The sequence below is a fragment of the Antrostomus carolinensis genome, unplaced genomic scaffold (genome assembly GCF_000700745.2).
Source record: "Antrostomus carolinensis isolate BGI_N321 unplaced genomic scaffold, ASM70074v2 scaffold2308, whole genome shotgun sequence".
NCBI classification, from domain to species: domain Eukaryota; kingdom Metazoa; phylum Chordata; class Aves; order Caprimulgiformes; family Caprimulgidae; genus Antrostomus; species Antrostomus carolinensis.
Window position 1 is genome coordinate 98,796 of NW_010332087.1, and position 21,487 is coordinate 120,282.

Here is a 21,487-nt window from a genome sequence, read left to right on the forward strand (position 1 = left end):
GAAAAATGAGGATATTTCAAAAAGGATTGGCTTTTTATTTACCCTAAATGACAGATATTGGCTGAAATATGAAAAGAAATATGGAGGGGGAAAATGTGCTTCGCTATACTTTTTTTTTCTCTGCTCTGCATTTTCTCCCTGTCTATTTATATATTCTGGACAATGTCTAGTAAGTCTAATTTTTTAAAGATTTTTCTACTGTCACTGCTTTTCTTGCTGTCCCAGTGTTTAGAGTATGTTATTCATGTGCCAGGTTATGTATAAGTTTCCCCATGTAGTTCAGATCAAGGGTGCATCCAAATAAGTATCTGATTCCCTAGATTCATCACTCCTGGCTTCAGAAACTTGGATTTTGTGTCTAGTTTCAGCTTGAGTCAATAGGAAAGAGTTCAGTAACACCAGCACATGGATTAGAAGATGTTAGAGCTGAGAGATGAAAAGCAATACCAGGTTAACAGGACTAACCTCTCAGGGCTGCTTCTGAGATGTGGCAAATTACTCTCTGTCTCCCTCCACCTAAAGAGAGAGGTAGGCACCTAAAATTAGGAGAGGTTAACCCAGGCCCTGGTAGTGCCCCATGAGGGTGCTGAACAGGAGGTAACAAGAATTAAAAAACTTAGAGCAGACTTTTCCAAGCCTTACCCTCATGGTTTCCTCCTGTCAGGGATCTGGACTTGGAGATGCTCTGCATTTGATATGCTAATTCCTCTGTGACTTTCTCTAGTTTCTTAACTCATTACGTACCTTTGCAACCTGACCATCCACTACCAGCAGATTTTACACTTCAGTTCAGTATTGTGTAAAAGGGCACTTCTTTTCACAGAATCACAGAATATTGGGGATTGGAAGGGACCTCAAAAGATCATCTAGTCCAACCCCCCTGCCAGAGCAGGAACACCTAGATGAGATTACACAGGAAGGTGTCTAGGCAGGTTTTTTTTGTTTTCATTGTGCCATCTGATGAGCTCCGTCCTACTTTCCTGTGCTGTGATAACTATTGGCATGTTGTGTCTGCTTTTCTGTGTGCCACACAGAGCTCCAGCAGTGGCAAGAGTTGTATTGCCTTTAGGTTAAGTCAGCTCTTGTGTAGTTGGCAAGGTCAAACATGATGTTACATTGGAACAGGCTGCCCAGGGAAGTGGTGGAGTCACCATCCTTGGACGTGTTCAAAAAATGTGTAGACATGGCACTTCAGGACATGGTTTAGTGGGCAAGGTGGTGTTCGGTTGACATTTGGACTGGATGATGTTAGAGGTCATTTCCAACTTTAATGTTTCTATGAACCATGAGCTAAATGCCTCACTCTGCGTTTTTGGGGGTAGCTGCACATTTTGGCTGTGGCCTTTGCCTGCCAGTCATGCTCTCCTGGCGAAGGGCGAGTGAGAGGGATTTCATCCTCTCACTACCTCTGTGCAAGCCATCACCTGGCAGGACTGGACAGAGGGCTGCCACTACCCTAAGATCAGGCAAGACCTCCTTCCCCAGGCCTTGATGGGAAAACACTGCAAGGAAGATTTTGTGTGAGCTTTTCCCAATGTGTTGCTGTTTATATTCAAACTGTCATGGGGTTTTTTTTCAAACTACTTAAATTTTAAGCAGTAAACCTAATTTGATCCTCATCACCTGTGGGTTTGAGGGAGCTCTGCTGAGCATCAACGGATGAACACCTGTCCTTTCCTTCCTCTCCTAGGATTTTAGATAATGGGCTGTGTGCAATGTAAGGATAAAGAAGCAACAAAACTGACCGACGAGAGGGATGGCAGTTTAACTCAAAGCTCAGGCTACCGCTATGGGACAGATCCCACTCCACAGCACTATCCTAACTTCGGTGTGACTTCAATCCCAAACTACAACAACTTCCATGCCACAGGAGGCCAAGGACTGACCGTGTTTGGTGGAGTCAATTCCTCCTCTCATACAGGGACGCTGCGTACAAGAGGGGGAACTGGTGAGTTTCAAAATCTTCTTTCAGTGCTCTTAGTCACATAACTACAGCGGGGACACGACTTTTTCGGCATGCTAGTTTTGGGAAGAGCTATTTCAGGAAATAGTGCAAAAAATTGAAGCTGGGACTTCAGCCCTACCTTTGCTAAATTGCAGTTCACTTGGGGGGTGTGAAATTATGTATGCACGCCCAGTTTGGCTGACTGACTGCCTTACCCCCCTGCAAGGGAATGGAAAGTGTCTCGGCCAGCTTAAGTAGTTGACAGGAAATACTTGGCACGGCTATGTATAAACCCTCTCTTCAAATCCCCTTTGCCCACTTGGGAGCCTACATTGTGTGTGAGTACCAAACCACGAGGACTGATGACTCTACAAACTGAAGGCAGTGGCGTGCCCACTGGCTGTGTAAAATCACAGGGATTAGCATGGTTGTCCAAAAAGTAGGAGACTTCAGTTTATTTTGCTCCTCAATTACTGGAGTGGCTTACGTTTGGCTTAGTCACCTGATCTCTCGAAGCTCCTTTCCCTCCTGTTTTTTGTATGGAATGTAACTCGCCTATCTTCTCCTTCAGGTGTAACTCTTTTTGTGGCGCTTTATGACTATGAAGCAAGAACAGAAGATGACTTAAGTTTTCACAAAGGAGAAAAATTTCAAATACTTAACAGCTCGTAAGTTTTAGGCTTGGAAATAAGCTTCTTAATATTTTTAAACTTATAATGTTGACAATTATATATGTCAGCTTATGTCACTAGTAAAATCTAATGCTGTATACTCAAGATATGTAGGGCTTTTACTCTATGCTTACTTAATGCTTTGCATTTAGTGCACTTTTACAAAGTGCTTTATTATTGAAAAAACCCCACCTCAACCACATGTAGCTTTACTTCAAAAATAAGTGTTAGATTGTGTGATTCAACGCTTACATTCCACACTAAACTCACATTCACAACTGAGAGTACCAGCTCTGTACTTTACCAGTAGTTGCAGAAGTTCTGCACGGCACGTACTAACGCTTTTTGCAATCTGCTGCAAGTATCTCTGCACAGAAATGAGCTAAAAACTGATTCACAAAAGAGATATTACCCAGACTTGCATGCCAAGTTTAAAAGCATTTTTTTTTCCTTTTAAAGGTAGATGATGCAGTCAGAACATTCTAGGAAGTTCTGTTAAGTGAGAATGCACCATTGTACAGTTGCATTTGGCATGAAAATCACACTTCCATCCTGGAAATCATCAACTTAAAATTAATTTTATTAACTTCCCATAGAAAAAAAATCCCCTAGCAATTTAAAAATAACATCTAAAACTTACTGTGCTACTGACCTATATCTGAACACCTCGTAATTCTTGGCTAAGAACATAAAGTTGAAGGCTCTGTGTTATGTTCAGTATTGCTATCATGTAGAGGTAAAATGGGTTAACAACCAAGTATGTCATTTTCTAGAGGCTTTGTGATATTACTGTCATCTTTTTTCCTTACACTATGTGACAATGAGGCAAATTCATACCTAGTGCAACTCTTGTTAATTTTAATAGAACAACTCCAGGGTTGGATTTGGCTCAATGTGCAGTAAAGTTAAAAAAAAAAAAAAAATCAAGTAATTCTGTGGAATATTTCATGAAGCCATGAAGCTGAAGAGCTTTGATGTAGATGAAAGCACAGAAACTTCAGTTAGGACTTGTAGAGGGAGCAGCAGTTTAAAAACCTCTCTACTTCTAAATTAGCACTTAGAAAAAAACCCCTTTTTTAACCTATTATCAATTTTTGTTCATATTGCCTGCTGCTTTCCTAACCTTGCACAAACTGTGCCATAATGTGAAACAAGAAGGAATTCCATGCATTATAAATTCTTCACACGCACCAGTTGATGAAATCATGGGGTGCTCACCAGGGCGTGTGGAGCATTCATACTTGGAATCTGTGGGACAGAGAGATCCCCCACATGTGAACGGTTGCAGTACCTGCATTTTGATGCAGGTAATTACTACCTGGGGGATGGTTTTCTTAAAAAAAAAAAATAAAAATAAAAAAGGCATCCACTGATTTTCTTATAGGATTATAGAAGCTCAGTTCCCATCATAGTCAGTTCTGTCTGCTTACAAACACAGACCAAACCACATTCCTGGAGTACTGGGAATCTCCAGAAAACGACTTTTCTGTGAGAATGCTTCCTCTCTTCACTTACATCAGAAATTATATGAAAGAAACCCATTTTTTTACGAGTCTGACAATGCTGCTTGCAACCAGAAAGCATGTATATGTGCACAAAAATAGTTTGCCTGGAATTTTTAGAGGGGTTTGGATTTTTTTTTTAGCTCTCAACAAATGAAATTTGATTTGTGCTTTGGATTAAAAGTTCAGGACAGCAATACCTGAAACGGCATACAGAGATTATCCTAAGGCAGCCTGGGGGAAAGAGGTACCTGCAGGAGCGGGTCAGAGCAGAGCCAAAAAGCCTGACTTCAGGGCTCAGAAACACTCAGCCACCCTCTGCATCCCCACCGGCACTCCCCGCACATCCCCCATTGACTAGCCTCCTCCTACCTCAGTTGGGTGTCCAAAATTAAGGGCTGTGACAAAAGTCTGCATTCCTCCTCCTTTCTGGAAATGCTTTGAGAGATTTGAGCTTCTCTGTCGAAGCAGAGGGTGTTGTTCCTGATGCTGTGATCTTCTACAGGACTGCTTTTTTCTTCCCTAGGTATGATAAAATACCTCCATCTAGTGGTCTCTCTGTACAGTAAGGAGAAGAAATGTAATGGTACAATTTATCAACCACAGCATGGCATCACCTCTCAGAAATATTCTACAGCAACATATGGGGGAAGAGTTAGCAGTTCTCCTGGTAAAATTAGGGATGCAAACAGATAGGGCCATTTGCCTGACATACTAATGCACACAAGGTATATTAAAGTAGTGTCAGCTGCCAGCCTCTAGAAAACCTACTTGTTCTTCACTTTTTTGAACTGTAAAATTATAAACGTCTCCTTTTTGACTAATGAGTATTTTTCTATTTTCTAAAAACTATTTTCTAGTTTTTTTCCATAGAGTTTATACTTCTTCGAACTTTTAAAGAAAGTGGAGTTGAAAATTCAAAGTAAGATCTCACCTTAACACAACCTTTTCTGCCAGTAATAGCTCAGACAATGTATTTTCTGTAACTGCTTGCTTACAAAAGTGACTGAATTCTCTGGCCACGTTTGATAATAGTGTTCTATTTAGTGAACAAATCTCTGTTTTATGGAGAGGGGAACCGAGAATTAGTTTTTAAGTAGTCCAGAAATAGAAAGAGAAGGCTTCTTACTAGCAGTAGGAGTTAAACATCAGTGAATCTGGTGCCAAGAATGAAATACAAATTGCTAAATCCCAAATCATTGCATCCTGTAAAAAGCTAAGAAATAAAACCTCTCTTAAAGCTGCACATTCTACAGCAACACGCGTTGTCTGAAGTGAAGTACCATGTCCCACTTGTTCACACCAGTGTAAGACAAAAATTGATGCTAAGCCTGTGGAACACTGCCATGAGATGGTCCTGCATGGACCCCTTCATATTTAAATGTTGTAGAAGAATGGAGTTTTGGTATATGAAAATGCAGCTACTTCAGATACCTCTTCTAGGTGGCCAGGAGAGGGAACCTAGACAATGAAGTGTGATCCTTAAGGGCCATCTAAAACTCAGTGTTAATAGATGGCTTTTTGATGCCTTTGGGTTTCAGATTAATTATCCCCATAGAAGTTTAAAATTAGCAGTGGAAATGACAGTGTTCAGTTTGGCAGTTTTTCTATAAGCTCTCTCACAAGTCTGTATTAGAATAATTACTATGGAGACAGTTTGCAATATTCTAGTCCAAATCCAGCCCTCATCAAACCCGATTTCACTGAGTTGTTATGCCTGTTTATGCCATTATGCTACGTTTGGGAGGCTATATTACTCATGAGCACTGAAATAATAATAGGTGTAAAGGAATACGTATATTATTTGGGTTTAGTTGGAAACAGCTCTCTCAGAAGCATGCCAGTGGCAGAGATGAGTTGCTGTAGCTTCTTACACCGCGCAGCTGCAGGTGCTGTTAGGAAAGTCAGATCATTGTCTTTACAGCTGTGTCTTGCTCTCACTTCTCCTCCTCACCTCTCTTTCTGCAGGGAAGGAGACTGGTGGGAGGCCCGGTCCTTGACAACAGGAGAAACTGGTTACATTCCCAGTAATTATGTGGCTCCAGTCGATTCCATCCAAGCAGAGGAGTATGTTTTCTTTTCGTTGTAAAGACCCATTAGTGCTGTATTTGAAGAAGGTTTGAGGAGTTGGTTTTGATTGATTGCAGTGATTTTTCAAATGACTTACATTATTTTTATTTCAGTTCTTAACTGCACTGATAAATAATTAGGTAATTAGTAAAAAAAGAAGCACAAGCTCAGTGCTTTTTCAATGTCAAGACAAAGGAAGAAAACCTAAAGGAACACAGGTCTGCTTCCTTTATTCAAGTGTCAACTAATTTCAAGCTTTAAGCAAAAGGTGCCCTTGCTTTTCCTGAACCAACTTGTAAAAATATTTGGGAGTCAATTAGTGTGCCAGCTGTCTATTAAAGAGGGCACGTCCTATCAACAAATACCTAGCAATAGGTAGGATGCCTACAATGCATACAGCAGGCAGCATAATGAGGACATATCTAAGTGAAAAATGGAGTGCTGTGTGTATCCATATTATTTCCAGTATAAAAGACACACCAGAGAAGCTGATATAGTTGAGCAGGTACTACTGTAGTCTCTACTTCAGGTTGTACTTGGTTGATGGTGAAACAAAAAAAAAAAAAAATTGCTGCAGAAAAGAAAAAGGTACTGAAACCCTGAAAGCCTTATACAACCACAGTAAAGTGGTTGCATCTGGTCCTTCTACTGAGGTTTTATAGCTGTGCTGCAACAAAAATACTGAGTACTAATACATTGCTGTGTAAGTCAAATACATAGTTTATAGCAACATCTGTAAAAATACTGATCTTCAGCAGTAAAACATTTTTTGCCCTTTTCCTTGTCTATTCCTTCCCCCTGCCAAGTCTTGCCCTCTGTTTGTCCAAGTCTGGCCTTTGTTGTAAGATACCAAATAAGCATTCTCAGTATCTACTGATTATAGGCCTAACGCAAAGTGCTACTGAACAACATATACAACATCTACTACACAATTTGTGACATTACCTTCCCACCACAATAAAAGAGACACAGCATGACAAAAATGCTTGAATATACTTGAGTAACCATAGTTTCCTCAAATAATCCTCCATGTCTGAGCGCTGTGTCTCTACCTAGTAATCCTGTGTAGCCCTTGTCTTACTATTTCTGCTGTTTCCCTAAGGTGGTACTTTGGCAAGCTTGGCCGAAAAGATGCTGAGAGGCAGCTGTTGTCATTTGGAAACCCCAGAGGTACCTTCCTGATCCGGGAAAGCGAAACTACCAAAGGTAAGCTGGTCAGAGTTATTCTGACTATGAATAAGAAGATATATGAGAAAAATTGTGTGAAGTGGTATGAAGGTAGAGACAAATGTCATCCCCTATGTATGTGTGCCAGGGAACTGGATGTCTGGACATCCCACTCCTTAGAGTGAGTGTTCAAAGCTGAGAACAACCCAAGTGCAACCCATGCCATGCTCAACCCATGGTATCTGCGGTGCAAGTCATACACAGGCAGGACGCTCTGCTCTGCTGTCACACTGAATATCACACTGTCTCTCACAATGCCTGTGTTGAGGATACTAGTATTGCAATGGAGTTGAGTGGAGAGTGCCCCCTCAGAACAGCAGCTATGGGGCTACGGGAGGCAGACCTCCTGGTGTCCGTACTCAGATCCAGGCACAGCCAGCTAGCTTACTGTCAACAGATGCTGGGAATCTCCAGTTTGGTTTGGTGAAAATTACTGCTTACTTCAGAACAAGCAGAATATTTGAACCTTCTTGCCTGGAAGATGTAAGATAAGATTTTTGGGGTGAGGGAGGTACTGGTTATTGTTTTGGGAAGAGTAGGGTATTTTTTTGGCCTTTCTCCTTTGAAATACTGGATCCTTGGGGGCGGGGGGAGGAAGATGTAGCAGCTTTAAATTCATAGATTAACAGTGAAAAGACTTGAAAGTATTTCTAATTAATATATTCATAAATTATTCAACTGTATCCATTCTGTTGAAGTCAAGTGGAAGGATGTATTCTCCTCCTTCCCTCTAAAAATATTGGATGTGTTCCAGTTTTTTTCGTGGGTGCTATCTTTGCTTTTACATTTTGTTCATGAGGCCTGTCAACATCTTCTTCAAAGTGCCATGTGTATGAAAAGATCTCTCTAGATCATATAACTGTTGAGGAGGAAACCTGCAACTAAGTGAAAACAAACCTATCCATTTCTCAGTTAACCAGCAATCCAAAACAATAGCTGTGGGAAGCATAAGTCACTAGGATTAATTCCATGTAAGTACTGAAGTCTAATGATGGTTCATGTAATTAAAGCACTGACTTGTCAGTGCTTTGATCAGAGCACACCCTGTCAGCTAGAGTTAGCGAGCAAAGTGGTTGGAATCATGGCTGGTAAAGGGGCTTAAAGAAGAGAAGAGCTGCTTCCCACTGCTCTCTGCAAGACCTATCTTCAGATGCTACATTCTGTCATCTAAAATTATAAGTTTTACATTTTTGACTCTTGCAGTCACTGGATTCTTCTTTCGCTGCCCGTAAGTCTGAAGACTGTTTCTGATGCAAAACCTGAACAAGCACACTGTTGTTTCAGACCGCTAATTTCCCATCTTATCACTCCACAGCTTCACCATACCTTATGTAGCAGTGAGGCATTCTTACCAGGAGCAAGACAGGATCTAACTTGCTCTTTTTCTGCAAATAGCCTCCACCTGTTCGTTTTCACCAACAGTTGTTGTGATATGTGTGAGGAGCAGGACTTCATTCCACTCTGGGCTGAGTTTAAAAACTCACTCATACAGGCAGGCATGGATCCTCAAAGCAGACACAACACTGTTTCTCTCAACCACATTATCAGTTTAGTCTGGCTTCTTTACAGTGATAGGGGATATGTTTTGCAGCGCTGTTTACTTAGCTAAGTCAGGGCTTTTTTCTAGACCTCCTGGTGAGACACAAAAGCATTGGGGAGAATGGAATAATCCATCATTGATGGACTTACAGCAACAAGCTTAATTCCTGTGCATTTGAATTTAAAGCTTTCTAGATCAAGCTAAGTTTGTATCAAAGCCATTGGAAAAAAACAAACATGCATGTTTTTTGTCAAAAATGCTTATTTTCCTTCTCATCTTTGTGGTGTTTCAACATGTTGTTAGAATAAAACAGAGAGAGCTTGTTGTTCATGAGTGAGAAAAAAGTCAGCTGGGAAGGCTCAAATGGTGCATTCTCCCATAAGTTTTCTCAAAATGCCTTGCTCCAGCTAGTCATCTTGGGCTTGAGGCAGGAATTGTTTTGTGACCTAGAATTGTCCCTTCTGCTTTAAATAACAATAATAACATTAATCAGGATCATGTTAAAAGAATCATCATGGATGACTTAAGCATGAATTTAACCTCCCTTGATCATGGTTGCCTTCTCTTCTTACTTCCAAAATAAATCATATGGAGCTCGCTTTTCATTTTTTCAATGCCCGACTACCCAGGTGCTTCATCAGCTCTTGTCTGTATAATCCTTCACCTGGTTTCAATCTCCACCCTCCTAGGTTGTCTGGTTTTAGGTCTGTTTTTTTAAAAAATTCATTAGTGTGATATATTGTAATGTCGTATTTCTATCCCAATTGTTATTACGTATATCTACCTCTTATATTTTAATTTATCATCAGATAATAATGAATAGTATAAATAACCAACAGCCTAAATAAATGGATAATGAAATCCATCTTGATTCTTGTTTTTGTCCAGATTTGAACTAAAGCTCCAGTCCTGCAACTTGATCCGAGGTCAGTGGGGGTCCACAGAGGGCCACCCACGCAGCTCTGATTGCAGACCTGGAGCCACAGAGTGTTTACATTTTCCTAAAGAATCTAAAATAGTGACCAGATAGGCAGGGAGCGTGACTAAAGAAAATACAGCTGCTGCCAGTGGATCAAAACTCACAAATGTGGAGGTGGAGAACACTGCCTGGAAAATTTTGAAAGTAGGCTGACAGCATACAACCCAGAGTGGTGGTACAAAGCATGCACAACATGTGCTTGCAAATCCTCAAAAAGCTTTGAACTCCTAGCTGAGAGCGATGTACTTACTCAGTGGGAGAACCTCCTCAGAAAAATATGCTAAACAAACAGTATTTTTCTACACTTAGAAATAAAAACCCTGTCACTCCTCTCGGGGTGTCTTCCATTCGCATAAACCAAAATCGTCTGTGTAAGTGCTGGCTCTTTTCCTCCTATTTAAAGGACAAACAACAGGGAATTTGAGAAGTCCTTGGAGTCAGGGTGGAGACATTTGTTTCTCTGCAGCTCCCTCGGCAGTGAGCCACCCGCCAGCGCGACCTGTTGCAGGTTAATGTTGTCAGGGAAACTTCTTCCTGGGGAGACATCCAGGAAAGACATTGTACACCAGGAATCTCAACCACCTAACCATGGGGGGTTCTTTAAATCATTTCACATAGCTGGAGGTGGTTCTGGAGGATGTGAACCTGCCAGGTGTGTTGAAAAGCACCCTGACTTGGGAGAAGCAGCAGTCGGTGCTGTTTGCTATCAGACCTGTAGGAAATCACTTCACCTTTCACGTTGTCCAAAATTGTCTGCTGGTGGTTTTCCTTTCCTGCCCTTAGCTGACACAGTTACCAGTGAAAGCAGCCCAGGCTCCAGAAGAAGGACCTTCCTGAGATCTCTTGCAGCTGCTTACCTCCATTTTTTTTTTCCTTTTAATGTCTGAATTACCTTTGAGTAAACACAATATTCATTTGAGCCATGAGTGAAGACTTGTCTTCTCCACTGGCTTTGAAATGACCGTGCTTTTGCTTAGAAACTGCATTGTGCTGTAATATGTGGCTTTGCTTTTGACACTGTAGAGAACCAACATCTGGATGTCACTGTATGTAGAACAGGACTGTACTTCAAATTAAGAGACCTGAATGTGCAGGTCCCCATGTAGGTGGCCAGGCTTCCTTTACAGTCCACAGGAAGCTGGGCTTCAGTTCAACTGCCCATGACTGCAGGCAACTAGTGCTCAAACCTGCATTACACCATCAATATCTGCAGTGCGATAACACTCATGGAAACTAGGCTTGGGATTCAGCTGCTCTAATAGCACCAGAAGCTTACGTGTGGGCACCTAAATCAAGCGCATAGCCCACACCTAAAACAAAATCCAGCCCCTCAACTGGAGTTCCTTTGCCTGACCGTGAGCATCCAGAGCCATTTGAAATGTCTGCAAGACATCCACATAGATTGGATAAACATGACAGCCTGTGGGAAAACTGCAAAGCAGGATGTCCTGCAGCATCTCACATGACACTTAACCCCCGTGTGTGGGCATCTGAATCCCACCAGTAAGCTCTAAAGCTCCAGCATTGATTTGGAAAGTGAAACATGCAGTTCTTGCAGATCTCCTGGTGCACAGTCTTGATGTAGTGCCGCCTTCCAAAGACTGTGACATACAAAGTTTGGGATCCATCTGAGTAACAACGCTACACATGTATAAAGTCATTATCTCCAGTGCTTCCTATGAAAATCTGGATATTTACTGCCCACTTGGCATTTACCTGAAGTATAGTATTTGCGGTGAAACCTGACACTTAGAATAGGAAAAGTCAATGTAACAACCTGAAGCAGTAAATGTTAAAATGTGAGTTTTCATTTACACAGAAGTCCTGCTGATTTCTTTCTAGAAAAGTGTGAAAGGGACGTGGTGCTAACATCGTAAGATTTCTGTGATACTTACTTCGTTGTGTTAGATTCACTTTTCTTTTTCAAGGTACATTAAGCATTTTTTTAGAAGCAATTTCTGTTTCACTTTATAACAACTGACCAGCAAACCAAAATCTGTGTGTCTAAAAGCTACTTACAATTTTTTATTTCTTCTTTGCTTGGAACAGGTGCCTATTCCCTGTCTATTCGAGACTGGGATGATATGAAAGGAGATCATGTCAAACATTATAAGATCCGTAAACTTGACAATGGTGGATATTATATCACAACTCGGGCACAATTTGAAACTCTTCAGCAGCTGGTTCAGCATTATTCAGGTAATTTTTCAGATAATACATAGCACACTGAAGTATTTTAAAACAAAAGTGTTTGCTGCTGAGCTGACATATGCGTAAGATACCCTAAAGAGTCATTTGAGCTACATCTCTTGCTTGTTGTAATGTATCTTCCTTTATCCCATTCCCATTACAGTTACAAATGGCTTCTGAGTGCTGTTCACAGCATACAGCAGCAGAGCTTTTAAAAGCTAGCACTCCACTGAAGTAAAGGTTTTGCCTGCTCTCCCTCTTCTAAGCAAACAGAATTACTGAATTTAACTTGCACATCTCAAAGCATGAATTCCCTGTGCATAAGTGAGTGCTGATATGCACCATTTTGCAGTACAGCATTGCTAATAAAGCAAATAGGGAATTGTATTGTGGAATTCAGTCACCTAAAGCATTGACCAAAAGGTCTGCATATATTACCTGACTCAAATTTTCCCTTTGGATTTGTGTTCAATGTGCAAAGAGTATTAACATTTAAATTATAATCAGTCTAATTTTAAAAATAAATAGGACAAGGTGGGTGTTTCTTTATATTCACTGTTCATGTCTACCCACCGAGCTCTTTTTTTTTTAATTCCTGTGATTAAAATGTGGCATGCAGTATTCAACCCAAGTGTGCATCCTGCTGTCACAGCCAATTGGTATACAATAGACATAATTTTAAAGCTCCCTAAACCTTTGGGTAGGTCCACCGGTTCTTACATAGAAGACTGACATGCTTCTCAACATGGTAATTTTTAAAGCAGAAGTTTGTATTTTAAATTATTTTGCTTTTTATTTTTTACTTACATCAGCTTTTCATAATATTAACAAATGACCCCAAATGCTCACTGCTCAAAAACTTTTCATAATTTTTACTTGGGAAATGAACTTCTCTGTGGGGTGTTTTTTCTGTATTCTTTGTATTCTGTCTGCTGTATTCTTATGCTATTCATACTAGACATCTGGCTGTCTTCTCCACCCAATTTCTGATGGGTGTATGCTGCCTGGGAGAATTTCTAGTTTCTGGTGACTCTACATTAAGCTAAGCTAAATAATGTATAAAAGCTCACGTCTAAGGAAAATAATTTTCACCCCTACTATACCGATGGGTACATGTAAACTTTTAGTTTTCTGCGGTCAAATTCTTTGGGTCCTGTATTTTCCATGCACAGATACAGAAATAAATAGATCTGGAAACAACCATTTCTGTGCAACACAGAGGTGTCATCAGTAGGATTCAGGTAGGGTAGCTCAGGAGGACGTGGTACAGACCCACACTCCAGAGGTTTCACCTGCAGTCTCCCACACCCAGGTGAACACAGGAGCCCTCATTCCATGCCAGCCCCAGCTGACTCCAAACATAAAACGTTCCTCTAACCACCTGTTCTGCACTCTGGATTGTGGGAAGTAGATTAGCACAATGCCTTGTGAGTGCCTAGATTTACTTTTAGGGAGAGCTCAAAGATGCCCAAATGACTATAAAGATTAGTGTGGTTCCTGAAGAACCACTGCTGAGACCACAGGTTAGTGTCTCCACAGCAGGACCGGTATGCTCTGCAGCCCATCCTTCAGCCTTCATCCCATAGTTGTCCAGGCTGGAGAACGCCTCCTGTACAGGCATCTGGAAACCAGGCTACCCAAGCAGACAGTGTGCAGTTTGGTCTCATGAAAGCAGTCCTGGGTCAGGAGTTGGAATTACAAAGTGCACCTTTGTGGAGACACAGCGCAGCTATCCCTGCACTGCGCTCCCATTGCACTGCCGAGTACCCTTATTACCCAGGCTTCTCTCTTATCCCAGCCCCTTCTTACCTGGATAATAAAATTAACTGCAGTGTCTGGACTTTCACTGATGAGATTTACAAATGAAAAATATTGAGTTCCCCAGGGATTCTGATATCAGACCAGGGTCCAGTAACAGCACATCCAAAGTTGAAGCATCATTCACCCAGTCCCAAACAGCTGACCTGTCAAGCATAAGCTCCTGTGCATGCAGTCTAGGCTTAACTGGAGCACCAGCATGCCAAGCTTTTTTGTCAATTAAAGAAAACAAGGAGGTCTTAAAAACCTCCAGTTTCTTTCTGCAGCTGTCCAAACTCATAAGGAAGCTTCCCAGACCCTATCCATATTTTGAGTAGTCCCTGTCCTGATGTTCTCATTAGAACTGTCTTGGAATAAGACATGCCAGCTGGTCAGCTAACCTTCCCTGTTCTGTGATCTTTGCTGTCTTGCTGCAGGAGACACAATGAGGTCTATGACAGGGTGTCCGTAGGGACTTGCCTACCATCCTATAACATTTGTGCTGAGGAGGTAGAGCTTAGTGTTGCAAGGAGCTTCAGTGCTTGCCCACCTTGTGATGCTGAAACGAACTGTTCACCTGCCCAGAAAGAACTCTTGCACAGGAGAATAAAGATTATGTTTGAATCTGAAATACAATTGCAGATCCCCACCTTGTTCTGCTGTGCTGCACCTGTTTAAGACACAAGTCACTGTGCAAGCTTTATATTTTAGTCTGCCTTGTGCAGCATAGTCTGCTACACAACAATATGTGTGTACAAATATATTTATATATATATCATTGTTTTTACTCCTGCTAAGATAGCTTGTGACTTTTGTCACAGTTCAGTCTTCTGTGAAGCTTTGCAAGAGATAAGTATAATGAATATGCCCAAAATGATGTAGGACTGGCTGCATCCACTAATAAAGGTTGGCTATAGAAAGAATGGCAGAAAAAAGTCTTTTACAGGACACCTACAAAAACACCTTTTCACATGGTAGAATATAGAAAATACCTTTTCCCAGGATACCTAGAAAAAAATTTGCAAAGAACGTCTGCCAAATGTTCATTGCTGTGATTTTCAGAAAAAAATTAATCTTCTCTATGTTTCTTTTACTCAGTTCAGAAACAATCCAGTTTGTGGATTACAGATTATTTTTAAAAAGGTATACTGTACTATAGTGTACCAGCTACTCATAAAGTTATCTTAATTCAGCACTGTGGGAGAAGGGAAATCCTGAGTCCACAAGAGAAACGTTGGTGGTCACCTTCCATTTCAGGCTGAGACTAAAATATTTCTTGTACTGTCTCAAATGAGTATGTTTCAGTGTTCAATTTCTAATCTTCCAGGATGCTTTGTTGTATGCAACTAACAGCTGTTGTGAGTAGCATTGTTTTTATGCTTACTGTTTTTGTTTCATGTCACACTTTTTTTTCTTTCCTCTCCTTTGCTGTTGGCTTCACTTCTGGCTCCATCAGAGAGAGCTGCAGGTCTTTGCTGCCGCTTAGTAGTCCCCTGTCATAAAGGAATGCCAAGGCTTACTGATCTGTCTGTCAAAACCAAAGATGTCTGGGAAATTCCACGAGAATCCCTACAGTTGATCAAGAGACTGGGAAATGGGCAGTTTGGGGAAGTATGGATGGGTATGGAGCAAAATAATTATTCTAAAATAGCTCTCTGTGTGGGGTTTACAAGATGGAAGGTGAAAATGTGGGCAACTGTGACCCACAAGAAAAAAAAGAGCAAAGCTCAAACTGTTAGGAAAAAATGTCTTTGGAATCATGTCTTTGACTTTGAAATTCTTTAATCTTCAACTTTCACTGTAATTGATAGCAAAAGAAAACTGAAGTTCTGTGTTTCCTTGGAAGGTTTTGATTTTGACAAATTACCACTGTCTTAATAATAAATCAAGGCTTGCATAGTAATCTATTAATTATACCAAGGAGCCTTTTTCTGCAAGCTAACAAAAAAGTCCTTCAGTACCCAAAAGTCAATGTTTGCAAATGAACTTTAATGCAGCACTGCGACACAAGTCACCTTCCATCTTTCTCAATGCATGCATAATTTTGGATTATAAGTGTGTTTTTTTTATTAATTTCCTCTCCTATAGAGAAAGCTGATGGTTTGTGTTTTAACTTAACTGTGATTGCTACGAATAATACCCCACAAACTGTTGGATTGGCTAAAGATGCATGGGAAGTTGCACGTGATTCATTATTTCTGGAACAGAAGCTTGGTCAGGGGTGTTTCGCTGAAGTGTGGCGTGGTAAGGCAGAGAATATATTTTGCTTTGGATGGATCTTTTAAGGCCCTCTTGGCAGAAATAAACATTTCAAGTTGAGATTGTAAAGCTAAAAGATCAAAATAGCATGAAATGTTAGTTCATATTGCCTAAAACAGTCAGACCTAAATACAGTAATCCATGGGGAAACTTCCTTTCATTTGCACACACTGGTATGAGAGGTTAGGGCATTAAACTCCATTAATTGCATTGGGTTTATTTGAGTGACTACACAATTGCTAGGTATTAAAATAGGAATTATGCTAAACTTGTGAGGCAGAATGGCTAACCAGAAATTAATCTGGTAAGTAGATGTTTTTCTTTCCTTGTGTGTTTTAGCATTGATGGGGTTAGACCCTGCAAATGCTTCCATCCACTCTCTCCGTTTAAAAATAATGGCAAGTATCAGCAAGCTGATGTTCTCAAGCTAGCTTTCCCATGCATCCACTTCTTGAAATCTGTTTTGAAATTTGTCTCTGCAGCAGAACCCCATAACTCAATATTGAGACCAGGGACAATAGAGGCAAGACTTGCCCATCCCAGATGAAGCCCCACTTTGAAGTCCAGAAATACTGACATTTTCCAAATCCACTGACATTTTTTTCTGCGTGCTTGCCAGCTTTACATACTCCTCCCCTCTCTCTGGGCCTCATTCTTTTAATGACTATAAAACAATGGCAGTTTAAAATATACATAAATCTTAATATAGCCGTAGCACTAAAGCACAATATAGTGGCCATTTAATGAGAGGTGGGCTCAATTTTGGGGCCAAATTGCATTCTGTGTAGTCTCTTTAAAATGACCGATTTAAATAATTAAAGAAATGCTATATATTGTTTCTTTATGTTAAAATCATTTGGTAGAGCTGCTCTTTTTGTTGCAGTGACACAAAAGTACATACAACCAAAATAATCAGTGGTCTCTCCTGGGCTCTCCTGGGTGGCTGTTTTCTGTTGCAGGACTACAGCAAGGAGCATGGCAACAAGTCTGTGAAATTTATAGAATTATAGACTAGAAATTTAGACATTTATAGAATTTCACAGAATTGCAGTTGACCTGTTGCAAAGAAAACTGCCTGTTTTCTTTGACCTGTTTATATTAACATCCCCAGATAACTACAGTTTCACCTTCCTGTTCTCCATCTTGAATGCATGTGAGAGTTTCAGGTTGATGTGAGTACTTAGTGGTCAGCTTTGTGTGCCATAGATCTTAAGCTGTTATGACAAGCTTAAGTAGCAAATGCAATTAAAAAAAAAAAAAAAATCAGCTATGAGAAATACAGTGCCAAGGATCAGTACCAAACATCTGTCAGAAATGTAAAAATTGTTATTACAATTATGACATTATGTTTCTTAAAGTAATGAATAGTAAAAATATGTTAACAGCCCTGAAGCATTACCAAATTGGAATAGATTAACACAGTAAAAATTAATAAAAAATGCATTAAGTAGTAACTAACTACATATGGGAGGAATTCAGAGGGAGGTCTCTGCTAATTTTCTATTAGAGAGAAAAATACCAAACCACTACAAGAAAATTTAACAATTTAAACTGAAACATGGGCTGAAAGGATAAGTTAAACTTTTTGTTTGATTTTATTTTTTTAACCAGAGAAACTCATAAAAGTATTTAAAAATAGAACTGCTGAAAACGCTTCATGGTAACAGAACGACTCCTGGGATTTTTATTAAGGCAATGCAAACAGATTATACACAGTTAATCCTTTACACCAGGTAAAATCCTAGTTTATTAATGCCAGTGACAGAAATCCTAGTGCCCGTGAAACTAGGGTTTAATTCCTGGTTCATATAACTTGCGACACCTCTGCACAGTGGCTGTGACTGACAGCGCTCTGTGGTCTGGAGCCTCAGTGGCTTTAGACGAAACATGCTCCCTTTCACCCATCAGAAAAGATTTTGGCCACCCTGCTTGAAATTAGGAGGTGAAACCGCATCCTTCCCAGCTTACACAGGAGTGCCACAAAGGGAAGTCCTGCTTCAGCTCTGATCTGAAGGACTGAGCGAAGCTAAGACCTCAGGAGTCCTCCTCAAGCATACTGGGGTAGCCGTGGGTGTAACTCAAGACATTACTCTGCCAGCGGTAGAGGTGACAGCAGCTGGCACTGAGCTGGCAGAAGAAAATCAAAGCATAGTGAAAATCGATCCTGCGCTGCACACTTTTGGCTCATAGAAGCCTCAAGCCCCCCTCAGACAGCATCGTGTGTTGCTGCTGGGATTGATCTGTAAGTGAGGGATGACACAGGCAGTGCCTCCCCTGCCACTCCTCCCCTGTCCTCGGCTAGGAGAGGTGGCAGCTGGGACCTGACCACTTGCACAAAAACCAGTCCAGCTCATTTTATGCTCTGGCAGGTTGCAAAAGCTCATGATTAAGTTATCTGGGCTTAACCAGTTCCCATGGAGCAGCTGAGCCCTGGTAACTGTTGATGTGCTTTTAACAAAGACAAACCAGGCTTATTTTACACATTACCTTTTTTGATGACATCCTAAATTACAGAAACTAGATCTGAGACTGAGTCTTCATGTACTTTGTAGGCCTTCTGCTGTCCTCATGCTTAAATGCAGAGGAGTAATTTTTATCCATTGTGATTAATTCCTGCAGTTATTTAGTATTGTTCTACCTTATCACACAGCAGCTCCCTATCAACCAATCACAGGTCCCATTCAAAGCCATTGCAGCCCTGGCTCTCGAGCAGGGTTCTGGCAAGACTGGGCAAGGGACAACCAGAAGGCACTAGCAAAGTAGTATTTCTGCCCATTTTAATTTTCCTTCCTTTCCCTTCCCCAGTACACCATTCCCCACCTGTTAACATAGGTAGGTGGGGTTTTTTTCTTTCCAGTCCTCCTTCTCCTGCTTGCAAATACCCAAGTGAAGCCCCACCTCTTGTGGGACACCCTGAGTCAGCCTTCCCCAGCTCTCTCCAGGTCCTTGTGTAGGCTCTCAGATGTTACCAAAGGCTTGGCAGATGATGGCTGAAAAATGATGCAACTTGTCCATTTCAGTGCTGATCGCAAGTAAAGAACAAAGTGAAGTGGACAGGCTTCTGGAGATGAGGAGGGGAAGGAAAAAGATGCATTTCAGTTTGGAAACACACCTGTGTTTCTAAAATGAAATTGATGCAGAATTTGTTTCTTGGGAATTTTTCTTAGAATATTTTTTTTCCTCTGACTCAGAACAAAACCAAAATGTTAAAATGTCTTGCAAATGGAAAGTTCTGGGTTTAGCCAGTTTTGTTATCCAGATCTGTGACTGGAGCTGTGTTGTTGTCTGTAGCAATTACTTGTTAGCAAGGGAATACATGAAGATGGGTTTCAGCAGTCCCGTGTTTCTTACTCAGAGAAGGTTTCTGTGGACATCAGTGGAAGCATTGTCTGAGTAGGAAAATGGCGATTATGCCCCAGTGCCAATAGGAGTATTATTTTTCAGTATAATATAAAGAGACTAAAATATGATTGGGGAGTGGGAGGAATATAATGATAAGGCAACATGGGAAACCACACTTTAAAAAATAATTATATTAAGTGTCCTTGCTGGTTTATTCCTTGGTTACATTAGGCATCGGGCAAAAAAAGGAACAGAAGATGTTTAATCTGACTAAGTAACTGTGCTTGTAGGTACGTGGAACGGAAATACTAAAGTGGCTATCAAGACCCTGAAGCCTGGCACTATGTCTCCAGAATCCTTCTTAGAGGAAGCCCAAATCATGAAGAAGCTCAAACACGACAAATTGGTTCAACTTTATGCTGTGGTATCTGAAGAACCTATCTATATTGTCACAGAGTACATGAGCAAAGGTGAAGCCAGAGCTGCTGTCCTTGATAACAATATTTTTTCTTTGTTGGTGCTCCTTAAGGATACAGAGGGAGGTGCAGTGTGATGCATGAACAGCATGTGAGGAAGGAGAGAGGGAACAGGAACCTAAATTCATCTCTGGATTCAAAAGAATTATGAATCCAACTCTGAAGTGGGATTCAAAACTTGAAATCCACTAGATGGACAAAGAAATGCACTAGATGGGGAAGGGAGAAGTTGGCACAGCCTAAGTGCTTCCAACTGCATCAGCATCTAAGCTTCCCTGACAAGTGGAGATTTGCATTTTCTAGGTTTGAATAATGCTACATGCTGCTTCCCGAGATCCCAGCTTTTCCTGGTGCCAGAGAGTTCGTATGGCATCTTCTTTAGTGTTTACTTAACCACCCTAAGACTTCTATTTCTTCTTTTAGCAATCCTGAGTTCAGATCACATTTTCAGTCCACCCCATTTATCACTTTAATACATGATTTAATATATTATTCTTTCCCTCCTCTTTCCCCTTCCCTTTCCCCTTCACCCTTCTCTTTTCCTTTAAGCTATTTAACTGGTAATGATGTAGTAAAATGAGAAAAGGAAAACTTTTCACTCTGTCAGATCTCCAGCCGGGGTGCTGAGAGCAGAGCAAAAAATCTGCTTGTTTTGGAAAAGCAAATGAACCAAATAGGAAACATAAGTTCTCACAGGGAAATTTCATTGTCCATTGGAGGATACACTCTGAAATTTTAAGTGCATTTTTTCAGTCTATTTGGAGTTGATTTTTATTTTCCTGGCAGGTGCCTGCCCACCTCCCTCCTCAGAGGCATCCAAGACCTGACTAACTCACACTTTAATCATATGTCTCAGTGACATCCATGTGCTTTTTCCCCTTTAAAAAAAAGACTTCTGAAAATCCTTCTGAAGTATGTGGTTTATTTTGGCTTACTTACTAGTTTTTACTGTAACATTTTACATCTTTGGATCTGAGCTTGAGGCTGACGATTTATCAAGGGAGAAACGCCTAATCATCTGTCTTTTTCCTTTATTTATTAAACCAATTCACTGACCTTATTTAAAGGAGACTGACACATTTTTCCATTTGAATGCAAGATTGAGAAGGAAACTGTAGCATCCTAGGCTTTTTTTAAAAGCTTCAGGGACCTTCTCTGCTTTCCCTTGCACAGTGGAGCTGTGTCCTTGTTGCTTTTGCTAAAATTGCTTTCACTTGATCTTTGCTTTGTCTTCTGTAGTTCTCCATAGTAGTCTTCTAAAATTAATGGTTCATGCTACATTTGGCTATGAGTTACCTAGAGAAGGAGCACTACTAATTTCTAAGAAAAATTAGCCTTTGTTAATGCTAGCCCCTTTGGGCTTACCAGGCTCCAAGCTGAACTTTCTTTTGGAGCAGGTTGAGCTGGGATCTGACTTTTTCCATAGCTTGTGTGGCTTGGAATCGAGCTGACGCTTTGCAGCTAGCTGAGGCCTTTAGAGAGCAGCAGG

General features: G+C 40.8%; 1 protein-coding gene across 3 annotated transcripts in view; it reads left to right on the forward strand.

The window, feature by feature from the left end:
* The window catches only part of LOC104529146 (tyrosine-protein kinase Fyn), a 79,107-nt gene that overhangs the window by 37,897 nt on the left and 19,723 nt on the right, over positions 1-21,487 (forward strand). The window contains exons 3-9 of one of the 3 annotated variants that reach the window (XM_010173358.2): positions 1,691-1,948; positions 2,517-2,613; positions 6,087-6,185; positions 7,291-7,394; positions 11,984-12,133; positions 16,010-16,165; positions 19,813-19,992. In XM_010173358.2, the coding sequence (XP_010171660.1) occupies positions 1,702-1,948; positions 2,517-2,613; positions 6,087-6,185; positions 7,291-7,394; positions 11,984-12,133; positions 16,010-16,165; positions 19,813-19,992 (1,033 nt within the window). In that variant the 5' untranslated portion in view covers positions 1,691-1,701. Of the gene's footprint in view, positions 1-1,690; positions 1,949-2,516; positions 2,614-6,086; positions 6,186-7,290; positions 7,395-11,983; positions 12,134-15,377; positions 15,543-16,009; positions 16,166-19,812; positions 19,993-21,487 lie in introns of those variants that run through there. The other 2 variants (XM_010173357.2, XM_010173359.2) reach the window with 2 other exon arrangements.